The following is a 16583-nucleotide window of genomic DNA, read 5'->3' as shown; positions in this document are numbered from 1 at the left end:
CCCTCTTTTCTGTACATACTACTGGATACCTGGATAGAGGTTACGAAGGGTCACCAACTCTTACTCGCCGTCCCACAGTTTTGATGTGTTAGTACAATTAGCTGAACTAAAGCAATTGTATTCAACACAAAGTGCTGAAGTTCTAGAACAGGCACTAGCTCGAGTCACTTGAGCGGTGTTACTGAAATCACTGGTGCCAAAGCATTTTCTCGTTGCAGGTTCTATAAGCATGTACAATGGAACCTTGGGTACCAATTACAAATTTTAAATCAACTTTCCCATTAATCTGATACATTAGGTTGCTGACACTAACAGATCTTGGTACATCCAATGAGGCAACAGTAAGGCACTAACACTGACCTAGAAAAATTCAAACAAGTCAACCCAGTGAATAAGAAATGATTGAGTTGCCGACTCTGAGGGACAGGTTACCTGGGCTCGGGGCACATCAGGCCTACATTTTGGGCCATTTTAAATTGTAGGGATCAGAAGATGGTGGGGAGTGAAATCTGCAGCATATGCTATTTCTTATGTATAGGCATCAATGACACTTTAAAACTACTTAAAAGGTACCGATACCAAGTCAAATGGAATAGGCAATTACAGTGCCTCATTAAAATGCAAAATTAAGCAGAATGCTAGAGGTATGATACCACCAATAAATCTCAAGTACCCTAACAACAAGAGTGCTTTCCATTGTTTATATTTGACAGAATCATGGCCAGCGAAAAGATGGCAGCTGGTGGCACTTCATTTACCTTACAGCTTGCTGCAGTACTCAGTTGATTTACCGAGGCCTGACTGCTAGACACTAACCGGTCTGCAGACAGGCAGGATTGGATCCATGCCCTCAGCCTGCAGCAACAGCAGCCAATTATTCCAATGCCAGATTCGCAGAATTCTTTAGGCAATTTATATTTACGAGACAGACGATGGCAGATGAACCACATTCTTGCAGTTGGCTGTGTTTATGCTTTGGTAATTGTGCGGTGCTACTACACAGTGCGTTCCATTCACCATCCTAAGAGTCAAAACCATTCAACGATTCATAATTTTTTGGGTCCAAGGATTTCCAAGCAATACATTGGCCAATGTTGTGTCCCCACACACTGACGTGTTGTGGTTACAGAGTTTAAGATTTGTTTATTTTCTTTGCTGTCCCCGAATAGACCAGACCATGAGGTCCATCCTCCAATCCCTCAAGACTCAATTAATCTTCAAACTGCTCTCTTCTACCACAAAAACCTTTTCTTTTTTACATACTACTGAAATTTAGCTTTATGGTTTTGTGGCATTCTGAAGGGTTAAATGCAATTACCTCCAGTCTCAATGTGTTCCTAACTCTAAGAGGAGCTCAAACAATTGACCAGATTTCCTGACAGGAGCTGGAGCAAACCTTGTAAAGTTTGTGGTTTTCTACGGTTTTTGCAATCACGATATAAACCTGTTCGCATTTCTGTCAATCTGTTTATTATAGTAGCTCAATTCTTCACTTTTCCAGATTTAGAAAGTTGCTTTGATCTTGTAATCTATCAAATTGTACTTTTAGATCGGTCAGCTTGACTATCACAGCAATTTTAGTCACTACTACAAGTGTAAAAATTACTGAACATTTACTGTACTTCTAGTACACAAAGTAGCAAATTATCAGCTGAACTCATTTTAGATATTCTATGAGACTGCATAAACTTGAATGAAGAACTGTCCTGACTCAACTTCACTCTTCTGACTAACAAGTATGTACCCTCAGTGTCCTCTTGATATAGTCTCATCAGTGCTCAGTTATAGCACTCTTGCCTCATGGGTTCAAGTCCTACTCCAGTGACTGGCACAAATATCTAGGTTGACAATCCAGTACAGTTCTGAAGGAGGTGCTGGACTATTGGAGGTTCCACCTTTCAGATGAAACGTCAAACCGAGGCCTACCTGCTCTCGGGTTGATGTAAAAAAAATACATGATCACTATTTTGAACAACAGAGGAGTTATCCCCAGTATCCTGGCCAATATTAACAACTAACATTACTAAAACAAATTCTGGTAATCAACACACTGCTAAACAAAAGCAAAATTACCTGGAAAAACTCAGCAGGTCTGGCAGCATCTTTTAGAAGAAAAGAGTTGACGTTTCGAGTTCTCATGACCCTTCAACAGAACTGAACAGAACAGGGTCATGAGGACTCGAAACGTCAACTCTTTTCTTCTCCGCCAATGCTGCCAGACCTGCTGAGTTTTTCCACGTAATTCTGCTTTTGTTTTGGATTTCCAGCATCCGCAGTTTTTTGTTTTTATCATCACACTGTTGTTTGCGGAAGCTCACTGTATGCAAATTGGCTGCTGTGCTTCCTCCATTACAATAGTGACACATTTCAAAAATATTGCATTGGCTGTAAAGTACTTTGAGGATTCCACAGGTCTTGAAGCCATTATAGAAATGAGTCTTCCTTTCTGTAGTTCCCTGTTCCACGAATCAAGTCTCAAATCCAAATTTGCTTTCTTTCATTTCTGCCCACGTTAACTGTAAAAACCCAAATCATCATATTGTTACATTTGGACTCAACCTGCCCAACACCCAAGAGACAGTCTGTGCAAACATCAACCTTCAAAAACAGTTGCCCAAACCCTGTTATGTACCTCCCTGCCTACCTCCAAACCCCATTCAGGTGGACCTCTGTTGGCTCCCTGCCCTATTGTCCATCAAATTCATAATCCTCACACTCAAACTTCCCCATAGCATTGCCACTACCTACATAATGTTCAGTGCCATGCTCTATCAAGGCTTGGGATAAACAAGCGTGGACAAAATCATTCAAAATATTCAAGAACATATATTCATAGGCATAACACACTGACATGATCAGCAGTACGTAGAGAAAAGAGGAAAGGCAAAGTATGGTTGTTGTGCGAAAAAGGGCCAGAACACCTCTTCCTGGCTTTTTCCCTGTTCTTAGAGTTCACAGAATTATGAATCTTGCAGCATAGGTGGTGCTACTTGGTCCATAATGGCAGTACCAACTCTTTGAAAACACTATCACTTTACTCCCACTCTACTACGCTTTCCTCTTAAAATTCTTGATAAAGTAATTACACACATTTATTTACACTATATGCATGTTAAACTGCATTAGGTAACACTTAAGCATTCATAGAAAAAGTGGTTCACATCGAAACACTGGTTCCACAGTGAGTGCGGAGTAGGATCAGCACAAACACCAGTTGCTGCACAAATCACCAACATAACTTATTGCATGTGAAAAAAGTAGGTCAGAGTCAATTCTCAATAGAATATGAACAGGGCACTTTGTCAGTGCAACATGTATATCAAGTACCAGGATTTTCATTACAGCACTACTCAGAGAAAGGCACATGTAAAATGAAGAACAGACAATGTAGGCACCTGCTGGTCCATAAGCCTCAAACATCAATCTTAACATTTCATGAGATCTGGCTTTGAAGATCAAAGAGTGCAAATATGATGCAACTGGAGCAATTTGGTATCGAATTACCATAATTAGATCACATTGACCTAAACAAAAGCCTATGGTTAGAAGTGCGAGTTTTTAAAATTGAAAAAAATTATCCATCTTCCTTTCCCCATCATAAAAATATCACCCAGGCTAGGAAGGAAGAAAAATATTGCCAACCCAGTGGCCCCTGTTGGAAAGCATTTGTGAGGAAATATCAAGAGAGGGTTCTAGGCATTGAGCAACATATTAATATTTCCAAACGATCAAAATTTGAACCCCACAGTTCAATTAAGAAAATTCTAAACCAAACATTTTAAATCTGAAACTACATAATTTCAGTAGGAGTGCTGAATCAGCCTGGAGAATCTCTCTTTTGGCCAGTTGCTTACTTTCCTTTCCTGAAACAAGCAACTCTTGCTGGGTTGCAGACCTCTGATCTCTCACCCAAATAGTGAGTGTAAATGAAGAACCGTCAGACAGTCAGCGGTCAAGAGTAGCAGGGCATTGTCCAATCCAGTTCAAACCCAACATCCATACACAAACCTTTCTCCAAAGAACAATCAGGACAATCAGAAGCAGGAATGCTGGCTGGTGCTTCCCTTCTCTCCCCAGCCTAGGGGAAGTTGACATAAAACATGATTCAACATTAACTCAGCACAGAAATCTAATTGTGAACGTTCTGTCTGTATGCCTTATTTCAGAGGGTGTCTTAACCCACTTGGCTTTAGATTACAGGAGGAGCTTTACTGTCCAATTAGCCCATAATGAAACTTCTCTAGATCAAGCAGGTAAAACCAATGACAATTTCACAATTTGTAACTCTCATTCCGTGATACCCTGCATGGACATCTGCATCAAGTATTCCCAGGCCTGATCTGCTCCAATTGAACAGTTGGACAATACTTGCTATATGCGCACAGAAAAATTGGCCATTTGACAAGGTACAGCAGGCAGCCAACCATCATAAAACTATATACATGCAAGCATCAGCATGTTCAAAAAGAGAAAATAAAAATCAGCTCCAATCCAAGGCAGCCCAATGGCTGTGTAAATGCACTTTGAGGTATGGTATGAGCTAGTAATACCAAGAATCGTCTCATCTGTCCTACTACACCACCTGAAAAGGAACAATAGTTACCTCAGAGTAGAAACAAATTAAGTGGTTTTTGACCACTATCCAACAGCTTATTTATTTGTTCACTGGATGCACCAATGCTGGCAAGGCTGAATTTACTACCCACCCCTAGTTGCCGGGGGAACCAATGGCAGGTTGCTTTTTTGAACTGTGGCAGTCCCACAATAGCATTAGGTAGGGAATGCAAGCCCTGTCAAAGCCTTGCACATAAGAATGAAAACAAACAAACCAGCTGCAACACTCCTCCAAAGTCAAATAGACTGATGTTAAACACCTTTGGGACTGTATGCCGCCAACTACGTGGGTGATATCAATGGAAACATACTGCACCATTAGTAGCTACCATTAGGAAAAATTACAAACAGTGCAGCCATTCAAGTAGCTCTTTATATCAATGGATGGTACTGTGTTTAATTTTATAGGGTTCTCAATTTGTAATAAATATAATTTAATTGGAGTGGGCACAATTTATAACTAAGTTAATACAGTTTACAAAAGATAGCCCACAAAAAATCCATGAATTAAACTTCCTCTATTGCAATTAAGCTCAACACAGATGTACCATGAACAACTGTGTCAAGGTTCATAACAGCACCGAGGCTCCAAAACAATTCCATCAAGTGGACTATTCCTTTCAGAACTGCATAACTATAGACATGTTCAGGCAAGCTTGAGGAAGACTGCAAAACAAAAAAGCTTTGACTCTCAATATTTCAAAAGGTTACTTACAACTTTAAATCTTATTCCTAGGTGATGAAGTGCTGGAAAATTTACTGCCATAACACAATTCTAATTTAAAAAGACATGTGTTTTGTATTATGTTGACACCAGCACAGTACACTTATTGGCTCCTCATTCCTTTGGATTAAAAAGGCAGCATAGATTTCATCCTCAGTTTTACCAAGCAAATTTGCAATTATCAGGACAGCTAGTTTATATTAACCAAATGAATTCTATTTTCATTAGATGAAGTTCATTTTTTCTGGGTCACACTTCACAATTCTGAGGTTTTGTTCCACAGAATCCAAAACAAAGGAAACATGCAAGAGGTTGCTATTCCCCCATACAAACCAAGGTTAACTGCTTTTAATGGGGACTTTGTTTATTATGTGTGGTTCTAAAATTTTAATTTCCATTTGGGGAAAATCACATTCTGCCAATGTGTCCATTCACCCCTTCCCCACCCATCCCATAAAACTGAAAACAACAGCTCTAGTGTTAAATGAATAGAAAAGTTGCGTATCCAAAACAAAGGGGTTTATTAGAAATGGTTAGACCCTACTTTGTAACTCTTTTCAAAGCAGTGAACTCAAAAGCACCTCGATGGATCAGCAATATTATCCAGGGTGAGGTATGCAGAACAGGAATGTCCCAAAATTGATCTCAGATTGTGCTGCATTAACTTTTACCAATCAAGACTACAGCTGCCAAGGCAGTGCAGAGGGAAATCAGACCAGCTTGAGAACTTCTTACCACCTCAAAGATCACCTAACTTTACAGATCAGGACTTGAATGCAGGACCCGATTGTCTGTCTTCCTAGGCTGGCATACTGTTTTCACCCCAACAATTTAGGTACTTCCAGTCTGCTGAAAATCAAACATTTATACAATCTCATCACGTATCTTCCTTGCTATGTTATGGGTAATCACTCCACAAAACCATTATGGCTCTTCAGTAAATTGTTATGATTCCAGTTGATGTTAATACTGGACAAGTCGGATACCAGAATGAATCCTGGCTTGGCGTATCCTAACTTCGTTTTTTTTAAAGAAAACATGGAGGTAAGTTACTGAACAAATTCACAGGAGTCTGCTGATGAACTTCTAGCGCAAAGAATAAAACATTTATTAAACAAGAAAGATTAACTGTATTACACCAGACAAAAAGATTGGAAAGATCTCAGTGCAAACACAAGAAAATGATCCAAATATTCACCAATCCTTCACCCCAACTATATCAAAGACACATACAAATTCGGAAGATAAGAATTTTCCATATCTATCTTATACCCTTAATATTCAGGGTAAGTATGTTGTACATGTAAACCAACTGGCAAACCAGATCATACACACCACACTACAAAGTGAATGACAGATGTGACCAAAACAGGTTCTTTGGATTTCTCAACAATCCACCCAGACGTTTGTCACACTGAGCCAACTAGTCTCACTAAAACTCAGTCTTTTTCATGAGGGCTTCCAATCCCCACATTTGAAGAGCTCGCCTTGGAGTTCTCTCCAAACATCACTCCCTCCCAGGCAGCTTCAACAAAGATCCACTGCCAGGGTTTCAATCTCACCTTCTGAGATTCCTTTCCTCTGAATCTCAGCTTCACCTTCCAAGCACACTTTCAGATCTTTGGCTGTGCCAAGCAGAACACCACCTGGTCCAAAAGGGTACCTTTGCCCTTACAGCTTGCAGCACGGAGTTGCCAACCATTGGCTATCCTCAGATCGACTGAGCTTCTCTCTAGCCCACTTCACTTCAAGTCTGCTCTCCACAGCTCTTTAATTTAGCCTTTCTCTGTTCCTGTCCTTTATCTTAACTCAATGGGATCTCTCTCTGATCCCTTTGTCCCTGCCCAGGGCCTGTTTCTGTCCCACTCCTTGGTTTGGGGCCTTCTCCCTGTTCCCTTCCCAGTGTCCTGCTCCTCAGACACCTTCTTCCTTATGGCGCCCTGGTTCCAGGTCACCTGACCTGCTCTTTGCACTGTTTCACTTTTCTTCTGCACGTGCACATGGCTGGTTCCCGGTCCAAAGACGATGAAATAAACAAACTGCGCACGTTTGACCATCTCCCGGCCGGCACCTACACAGAAGGCCCGAAGAAAAACTCGAACGGCGCATGTGTGGCTGCATGTGCAGAAGTCCCGAGGCCCAACGGAAAATGTAGTTCCTGAACTGCAACTGCTGACTTAGATAAGTATTGAGAGTTTCAGTGTGAAAACCCTCAAATGCAACATTGGTTGGAAGAAATGAATAATGCACAAGTGAGAAAGGGCAAATTGTGGATAATGCCATAAAAATTAATCTAATGCAGAGCTTTGATCAGGAAGTACTCTTGGGATCTATTAGCATACAACCCTTTAAAGTATTTTTTTAATATTGTTCCATTCACAGAGCCTCTAGCAAGTATAATCAGTAACATCTATGCTTTGATTCTATTCAATTGTACATTAACTTTTTCCACAATTCATGCCAAAATCTCTCATGCAATATATACAGCATATTATCAACTATCACTATTCTCACTTGGCTTTGTTTTTCCATTCACCCAGAAACAAGTTTCCCATACAAAATTCCTAGAATTACACAATTATCAAAAAAAAAATCTATGCTAAATGCTTTGCATGTGTTTAAAAGGAGTGCTGTTAGCCAAGGATAAATATTTAACGTGTATGAGTCTACGCCACCAATATCGAAGTTGAATTGAGCTCTACAGAGCTTTGGATCAGGTAGGATTAACACTTGCCATTTTATGAGCAAAGGTTTCATGTTCAGGTGCCAAGCTGTGGGATACAAAAATTGGTGTGGAGAAGTACTAGTATTATATCTAATTATATCTAAACCAGTAGCACGCAAGGGACAAGTGCAAAACTTACTTCGTTCTTCCCTTCACCACTACCACATGTACTATTTCTTAACCAGAGGAAGAAAATATCCCATTTGACTGCATTCAACCAACAAGTCCTTCATCCAGACCCTCCAGCCCTGCCTGTCCTTCTGTCCCCATCCTGTCTTCCAATCCCAGCCCTGGCCATGTAGTCACCATTCCCCCTGACCTCCCCCTCTCCGACGCTGAACGTTCAGTGCTCAGCAAAGGACTTAGTTTCATACACTTACGCCCTCATCTCAATTAACTTCGGGTTCAGCACAATGCTGAACTGTTCTTCCGCCACCTTCGTCTCTGTGCTCACTTCTTTGGGCAGGAGTCCTCTCCCTGTTCAACGGATCCTTTTACCCATCTCCAATATTCTCCATCCACCTGGACCCCTCCCTCTGGATTCTTCCTTCTCTTGATCTTTTCATTGAGAACTGTTGGCGTGACATTAGTCATCTCAATTTCTCTGCTCCTCTCACCCACTCTAATGTCTCTCTCTGAACTTGCTGCACTCCGTTCTCTCAGGTCCAACCCTGACATTGTCATCAAACCCGCTGATAAGGGTGGTGCTGTTGTTGTCTGGTACACTGACCTCCACCTCGCAGAGGCTGAGTGTCAACTTGCAGACACTTCCTCCTACCTCCCCTGGACCATGACCCCACCACTGAACATCAAGCCATTGTTTCCAGGACTGTTGCTGACCTCATCTCTGGAGATCTTCCTTCTCCAGCTTCCAACCGGATAGTCTCCAAACCTCAGACCGCCCACTTCTACCTCCTACCCAAAATCCACAAACAGGACTGTCCCAGCAGACCGATTGTGTCAATCTGTTCCTGCCTCACGGAACTCATTTCTTGCTATCTGGACTCCATTCTCTCTCCCTTGTCTAGTTCCTTACCACCTACATCCATGATTCCTCTGACACCCTACATCATATCAACAATTTCCAGTTCCCTGGCCCCAACCGCCTCCTCCCCACCATGGACGTCCAATCCCTCTACACCTCCATCCCCCACCAGGATGGTCTGAGGGCTCTCCACTTCTTCCTTGAACAGAGGCCCGAACAATCCCCATCCACCACTACTCTCCTCCGTCTGGCTGAACTTGTTCTCACACTGAACAATTTCTCCTTCAACACCTCTCACCTCCTCCAAATAAAAGGTGGGGCTATGGGTACCCGCATGGGCCCCAGCTATGTCTGTCTCTTTATGGGGTATGTGGAACATTCCTTGTTCCAGTCCTACTCCGGCCCCCTCCCACAACCCTTTCTCCAGTACATCGATGATTACTTCGGTGCTGCTTCATGCTCTCATCTGGATCTGGAAAAATTTATTAATTTTGCTTCCAATTTCCACCCCTCCATAATTTTCATGTGGTCCACCTCTGACACTTCCCTTCCCTTCCTTGACCTCTCTGTCTCAATATCTGCTGATAGACTGTCCACCAATATCCATTACAAGCCTACCAACTCCCACAGCTACCTCGACTACAGCTCCTCACATCCTGCTTCCTGTAAGGACTCCATCCCATTTTCTCAGTTCCTTCGCCTCCGTCGCATCTGTTCTGATGATGCCACTTTCAAAAACATTTCCTCTGACATGTCTTCCTTCTTCCTTATCCGAGGTTTTCCACCCACGGTGGTTGATAGGGCCCTCAACTGTGTCTGGCCCATCTCCTGCGCATCCACCCTCACACCTTCCTCTCCCTTCCAGAAACATGATAGGGTCCCCCTTGTCCTCACTTATCACCCCACCAGCCTCTGCATTCAAAGGATCATCCTCCACCATTTCCGCCAACTCCAGCATGATGCCACCACCAAACACATCTTCCCTTCACCCCCCCAGCGGCATTCTGCAGGGATCGTTCCCTCCGGGACACCCTGGTCCACTCTTCCAACACCCCTACACCTCAATCCCCTCCCCCCCACGCAATCGCAGAAGGTGCAACACCTGCCCCTTCACTTCTCCTCTCCTCACTGTCCAAGGGCCCAAACACTCCTTTCAAGTGAAGCAGCATTTCACTTGCACTTCCCTTAACTTAGTCTACTGCATTTGTTGCTCCCGATGCGGTTTCCTCTACATTGGAGAGACCAAACGCAGACTGGGTAACCACTTTGCAGAACACCTTCAGTCTGTCCGCAAGCATTACCCAGACCTCCATCTCGCTTGTCATTTCAACACTCCACCCTGCTGTAATGCCCACATGACTTGCTGCATTGTTCTAGTGAAGCTCAATGCAAACTGGAGGAACAGCACCTCATCTTCCGACTAGGCACTTTACAGCCTTCCGGACTGAACATTGAGTTCAACAATTTTAGAACATGAACTCTCTCCTCCATCCCCACCCCCTTTCCGATCTCCCTCTTTTTTTCTAATAATTTATATAGATTTTTCTTTTCCCACCTATTTCCATTATTTTTAAATGTATTTCTTTTCCACTGTTTTATCTCTACCTTTTAACCTTTTTTGATTCCTTCACCCCACCCCCACTAGGGCTATCTGTACCTTGCTTGTCCTTTCTACCCTTAATTATCACATTCCTTAGATAATATCACCACCCTCAACACATCTTTGTCCTTTTGTCTAGCTCCACCTATCACTGGCCCTCTAGCCAGCTCTACCTCTCCCACCCACCCTTAAACCAGTTTATATTTCACCTCTCTTCCATTTTTACTTAGTTCTATTGAAGGGTCATTCTGACCTGAAACGTTAACTGTGCTCCTCTCCGCAGATGCTGCCAGACCTGCTGAGTTTTTCCAGGTATTTTTGTTCTTGTTTAACAAGTCTTCATTACCTGATGCTCAATCGATTTTCAGTCGACATAAGTACCTCAGGAGGAAAAGAAATTAAGTCTCCTGTTCACTATCCAACAAGGAGAGAACACAGAAGAGATTTGCTAGAATGGATCCAGAGATGAGGGATTACAGCTAGTCAGTCACATGGCTGAGCAGGTCAGACTTCTGCCTTTGACTGGGACTTGAGCAGGGGGAGGAAGAAAATTATTTCATGCTTGCACAATGCATACTGCAGTATGTATTTATACCACCAATCACAGCACTATCTGTGCTTCAATTCCTGAATTAACTTTGAAGTCCTATCTCAAAATGCCACCGTCATTCATCTTATCATAATAGGAATTTCACTGGGGAGGAGGATATTACATGATTAATGATTCAGCATAAGTGGACAATTCATATAAAATATCTACCCCAGATTTCATTTGCATTTTAACACAAAATCTGGTTCCAATTAAACATAAGAACTAATTGAAGAATAGCAACAGGAAACATAGAAGAAACCCTACTTTCCTGTTTACAGCAACACAACACATTGGTACCATAAACCGTGCAAAGACAGCTGGTACTGACCTGATAGTAAATCAAGCTTTCCAGAACTTTCCACACATCTTTTCCTTGGATAAGAAAGGCATTTTCCAGAATTTGCACAGTAATAATGATCTTTATTACGGGTAAATTTTATATTGGTAACTTGCATTCCAAAAAAATGTTAAAAGCAGGGCTATGGAAGTTTTTGTCTTCATTATACTTACATAAGTACACAAAAATTTTGTGGGTCACAACAACGTCCCTATTAATTTCCATACATTTCTAAACATGCCAAGGATGGTCTGACTAAGGAGGTGAACAAATGAGGCAACACTACCAAGGACAAGCCTTTCCAAATATTCAAGCGCACAAAATCTAAAAGGCAGTATAAAGCATAGAGTAAGAAATACAGGGCAAATGGAATTCTGTGAGGGCCCCAAGAGCTAAAAATGACCCATAAGCAGTGGCTTAAAAAGTGGTCTGCTCAAGAATTTCGCTTATATTTTCAATAAGATTGCAGTTTTTTGGGGCAGGCTCACTCAAGCCATGACCAACATCAGCATTTTTAGTCAGTGCAGCCAATTGATGAACAGGTCAAAGTACCTAATAACAGCAAGTTTACTTCATATGTGCAGTAACAGGAAACCGAAGCCTTTGAGCAGATTAATATTTTCATGAAACTGCATTTGACCATGATTAGGGCTAACCATTGGCAACAGGCCAGGAGGAACTAAACGGGCAGATGTCACACTAACTACTGGACACATATAGCACATATGACTAAAAAAAGCTAAACTTTGATAGACACCAAAATTCCATTTATTCTTAGAATCTATTCATATTGCGCTGTCACTTACTAACAAGGCAACACAAATGCACAAAGACCTTCGACCAATGCATGTTGTCATTTTGCATAATTAAACATTAAACATTAATCTGGCTGGAGCCAGTGACAAAAGCAAACGCCTTGAGAAAGTTTAAATTCAGCTTCTCAATAGCTCAACCAGTTGATCTGATGAATAATGGGGCAATTCAGACACCAAAAGAGATCCCTTGTATGACTGCCAGTCTGTGCTCAGTTATTTCTAAGCTGAGGCAGAAGCAGGAAAGAGGAGAGGAATCAGAGTTTTCTCTGAGTTAAGGTGGAAATATTAGCCAAGCTTTGTTGTTGATCACCTGCTAGAAGCGCAGGTACGATTACCTGGCAAGGTTACGACATCCCTAGGCAAATATCTTGTGCAAATGTATCTTCAAGATTTGGTGAATAATGACCTGCACTAGGTATTAATGCCAAAGAGCAATGCATGCACATCACAGAATCACAGTGCAGAAGAGGCCCATCGAGTCTGCACCGACACGTGAGAAACACAGAATTATGCCTCAGTAAAACTCAAAATGATAACTATAGGATCAACACATAGAAGTCAAAGCAACTACCATGTGAAATGGAGAAGGGATGAAATCACAAGTGTAAGAAGTATAAAAATGCTAAGCGAAATATGCAACAACTTCCACCTTTATCATAGATACACAGCCAAGGCAGTTTGCAGAGGCGTAAGGAAAGATTATTCCTGATCATCATTATTTCAAGCGTAAGGAAAGGATATTCCTGATCATTATTTCAAGGTTAGGACAACTGCAAGCACATTTCACATTCAAGTACCTGAAATGGTCTCTTGTGCAAGTACTGGAGGCAAAACCACAAGTTATTCAATAGGGAGCTCTGGAATTTCCTCCCTAAACCTCCCCACCTCTCTGCTCCTTTAAGATGCTCCTTAAAACCGATCTCTTTGGCCAAGTTTTTTGGTCACCGTATCTTAGTGTCTCACGTGACTCGGTGTCAATCTTGTTTTTGATAATGATCCTTGTGAAACATCTTTGATATGTTTGACTATATTAAAAAAGGTGCCATGGAAACACAAGTTGCTGTCATAGGCACAATGCATGGGTGGGGAAAAAAAAGATTCCTAGCGAAGGATGGGCCAAAAGACCTGATCAGTCATGATCTTATTGAATGGTGGGGCAGGCTCAAAGGGCCAAATGGCATACTTATGTTCCTATTTTGTATGTTCATATGACCTCTCCTCATCTTTACTTAATAAATATATAAAAAAAATAAAGACATGTCAAAAATAAGGAATGATCTTGGCTTGTAGCAATTCTATAATTGTTGCACTGCTGCAGACCTTAATTTTAGACCCTACACAATTCTCCATTTACTACTGCAATCAGTGGCAAACATCTTACAGAATTTGGATTAAAGGAATTTTTTTTGTTGCTAGTGAGCAGTTCCACATCTTGTTGATTACATGAGCAATCAATGACCCTGGAGACAAATTTATCTGTTTAAAGCTCAAGAGTTCACTCATGGAGAAAATAATCATCCCCTAAAGACACAGTTGGCAAATGCACTGCATGGTGCTGTTCAAAGACATTTAAAGCAGGAAGGTTTCAGGCTTAATTTCTGGTTACTAAATTAGTTGAACCCCACCAGTGCATTTGGAGCTGAGTTGTATGCATAGTACTAGTCTTGCAGTATAATGCTGGAATTCTAAGAATATGCATGCTTACAAATACATCCATATAATTAGATGACTTTTTGAAGTTCTGCAAAGTGATTATACAAACTAAACATTATAGTCCAGCCTACAAATAGACTTGAATTTTTCATTCTTTCCAGAAGAAGAGGGCCAATCAAAGAAATCTCCAAATAACAAGCATTTGCCAATTGATCTAAATTCTACGCTTTAAAGGTTGCCACATGCTTCAGTCAATTATACTAAATCTGAAGGGGAAGTCTACCCAAATTAGACACTGACATATATCCTAGTTGGTTTCCATTGCAAACTAAATGCAAGTATCAAAATAAATTTGGTTCCAAGCATTTTCAGTCAATCTTTGTTTGACCAGTTTGTTCAATCTCGGTGAAAGATCAATCTGTCAGCAACTTACTCTTAACATGATTATTAGTGCACAAGTAATGAAACAGAGCAGAAATTCAGGTAAATGAGAAATACAGCTAGTAGCAGACTTAGGAGCATCCGTTACATAGGATTATGAAAACAGGAGTAGGCCATTTAGCCTGTTCCACCATGCAACAAAATCATGGCTGATACATAACCCAACTCCATATACCTACCTATGCCCCATGTCCCTTAATACCTCTGGTAGACAAATTCATTCAATCTCAGATTTAAAATTAAACAACTGACCTAGCAACAATTGCCATTTATAGAAAAGTATTTCACAGTTCTACCACCCTTTGTACATAGAAGTGTTTCACAACTTCACTCCAGAAAGGTCTGGCTCTAATTTTTAGATCATGTCCTCTAGTGCTAGATTCCACAACAGACAGAAAGTGATCAGTTTCCCTTAATAACTTGAAAGCTTAGACCAAGCTAGCCTTAACCTTCTAAATTCCAGGGACTGTAGACCTAATTTCTGCTGCAATATTTAAATGAACTGAATTCAACTAGGAACTTTAAAACACTAAAACCTGTATTTGAAATACATTAAATTAACATCACAAGTCATGAAATTCCATCTAAAAGACATACAAGGTGATGATGACGGTGCATGCATTTAAAGGTTCTCACCTCAACTAGTTTTCCAATCATACTTTATGTAGTATGCTATTTTGTTTAGAAGGTATGAATTTAAAGTTGACAGTTACCGTAAAAAGTTGTATATTCAGCTTGGTAACACTTCAGAATTTATTTTGTTTTCCAGTCTTTGCTCAATGCTGAATAAAGAGTCTCTGCATCACTGAAACATCTCTAGAGGCACTGAACACAGTAAGACACTGTACCAAATTACCCAGTAACTGTATCTAACTTGGCATATGAATCATTTAAAATGGAGCTGGCTAGAGTTATTTTCATCCTGTTTTCACATACTCCCTTCTCCCCTAAAAAGCTTTGCTGCAGAATTTTTTCTAGACGATACAGGTTCTCCACTCGTGGCAGGAATTTGTCCTTAGTACAAAATAGATGAATTGCGTATTTCTTTCAGTATTTCCCCTGGCCTCATCACATTTTTTGAAATTCATTGTAAATAAAATCCAGCAACGATAAAACATAAAATTAGAGATGGTAGAAAACATTAAGGGTTTGGACTTATATTTTAAAAATTAACGAGACTTGGGATTTTATTTCCAGTCAAAAGGACGTTAAAATATTTAAAGACATCTACAGATCAAACAAAAAAATCCTGCAAAAAATCATCTTTGGAAAAAAATTAGGATAAATTTGGAAGTGACTTAAAACCTGATAATATTATTGGGATGTACTCTTGCTTTGCTCTGCCGTGTACCAGCTCCTGACAACCAGCCACAGCTGCAATACAACAGCCAAGTGCAACCTAACCCAAACGCAGCTGAATCCGACCCTCGTTGCTCCAGCGACGGCAAAGCCAGCCAATCAGGCCGTCCAGCGCCACATCAATCAAACTCCCTTCCCCATTTCCGGTCATCAGGTTGGGTTGCAGAAGCGGGCAGCCATGGAGACGGCGCGATCCTCCCTCGCCGAGGGGTAAGCCCTTTGCTGACCTACTTACCCAGAATATCAGATTTAAAAACACCAGGACGGTCTTGGACGACGTTATCCCGCACTGTCCCATCTCTAGCCGAGGCGAGTTTATTCGGTCGCCCGGCGCCGGTTGCTGCTGCTACTGCAGACTGCGGCCTACACGCCCTCAACGAGCAAGAGCCGTGGACAAGTGCAGACGACGGCAGCCGGAGCCCGGGAGCCAGCTGGCGCGTCCACGTGATCGCCGACGTCACCGAAACATTACGTCAGTCACCGGCGGCTGCACGCATGCGCCCTCCTCGGGGAAGCTGCTGTCTGACATGTGACCCCTTCCAATGTCAAAAGTTGGTCCCAATTTGCATCTATTTACCCATCCAGTTTTCTGCTGCCTTGATAACTTTCTTTTTGTCTTAACAGTTTCCCTTCCTTTCTTGAGGCGTTGACTTAAGAGTTAGCACCTGACCATTTTTATTTGATCAGTCAATGCTTTTTTTATTTCTATATATAATAAACCACACACACACACATCTT

The 16583-nt window shown here is 41.5% G+C and overlaps 1 protein-coding gene across 1 annotated transcript in view; it reads right to left on the bottom strand.

Moving 5' to 3' along the window:
- Positions 1-16305, bottom strand: part of LOC121271936 (tetraspanin-3-like) — a 49764-nt gene extending 33459 nt beyond the window's left edge. Inside the window, exon 1 of the mRNA XM_041178193.1 lies at positions 16081-16305. Coding sequence (XP_041034127.1) covers positions 16081-16143 — 63 coding nt within the window. The 5' untranslated portion in view covers positions 16144-16305. The remainder of the gene's footprint in view (positions 1-16080) is intronic.
- Positions 16306-16583: the final 278 nt, after the last annotated feature.

This window comes from Carcharodon carcharias, chromosome 32 (assembly GCF_017639515.1).
Source record: "Carcharodon carcharias isolate sCarCar2 chromosome 32, sCarCar2.pri, whole genome shotgun sequence".
In the NCBI taxonomy this organism is placed as follows: Eukaryota; Metazoa; Chordata; class Chondrichthyes; order Lamniformes; family Lamnidae; genus Carcharodon; species Carcharodon carcharias.
The sequence above is the reverse complement of the archived record's forward strand: the minus strand, read 5'-3'. Positions and strand labels throughout refer to the sequence as shown.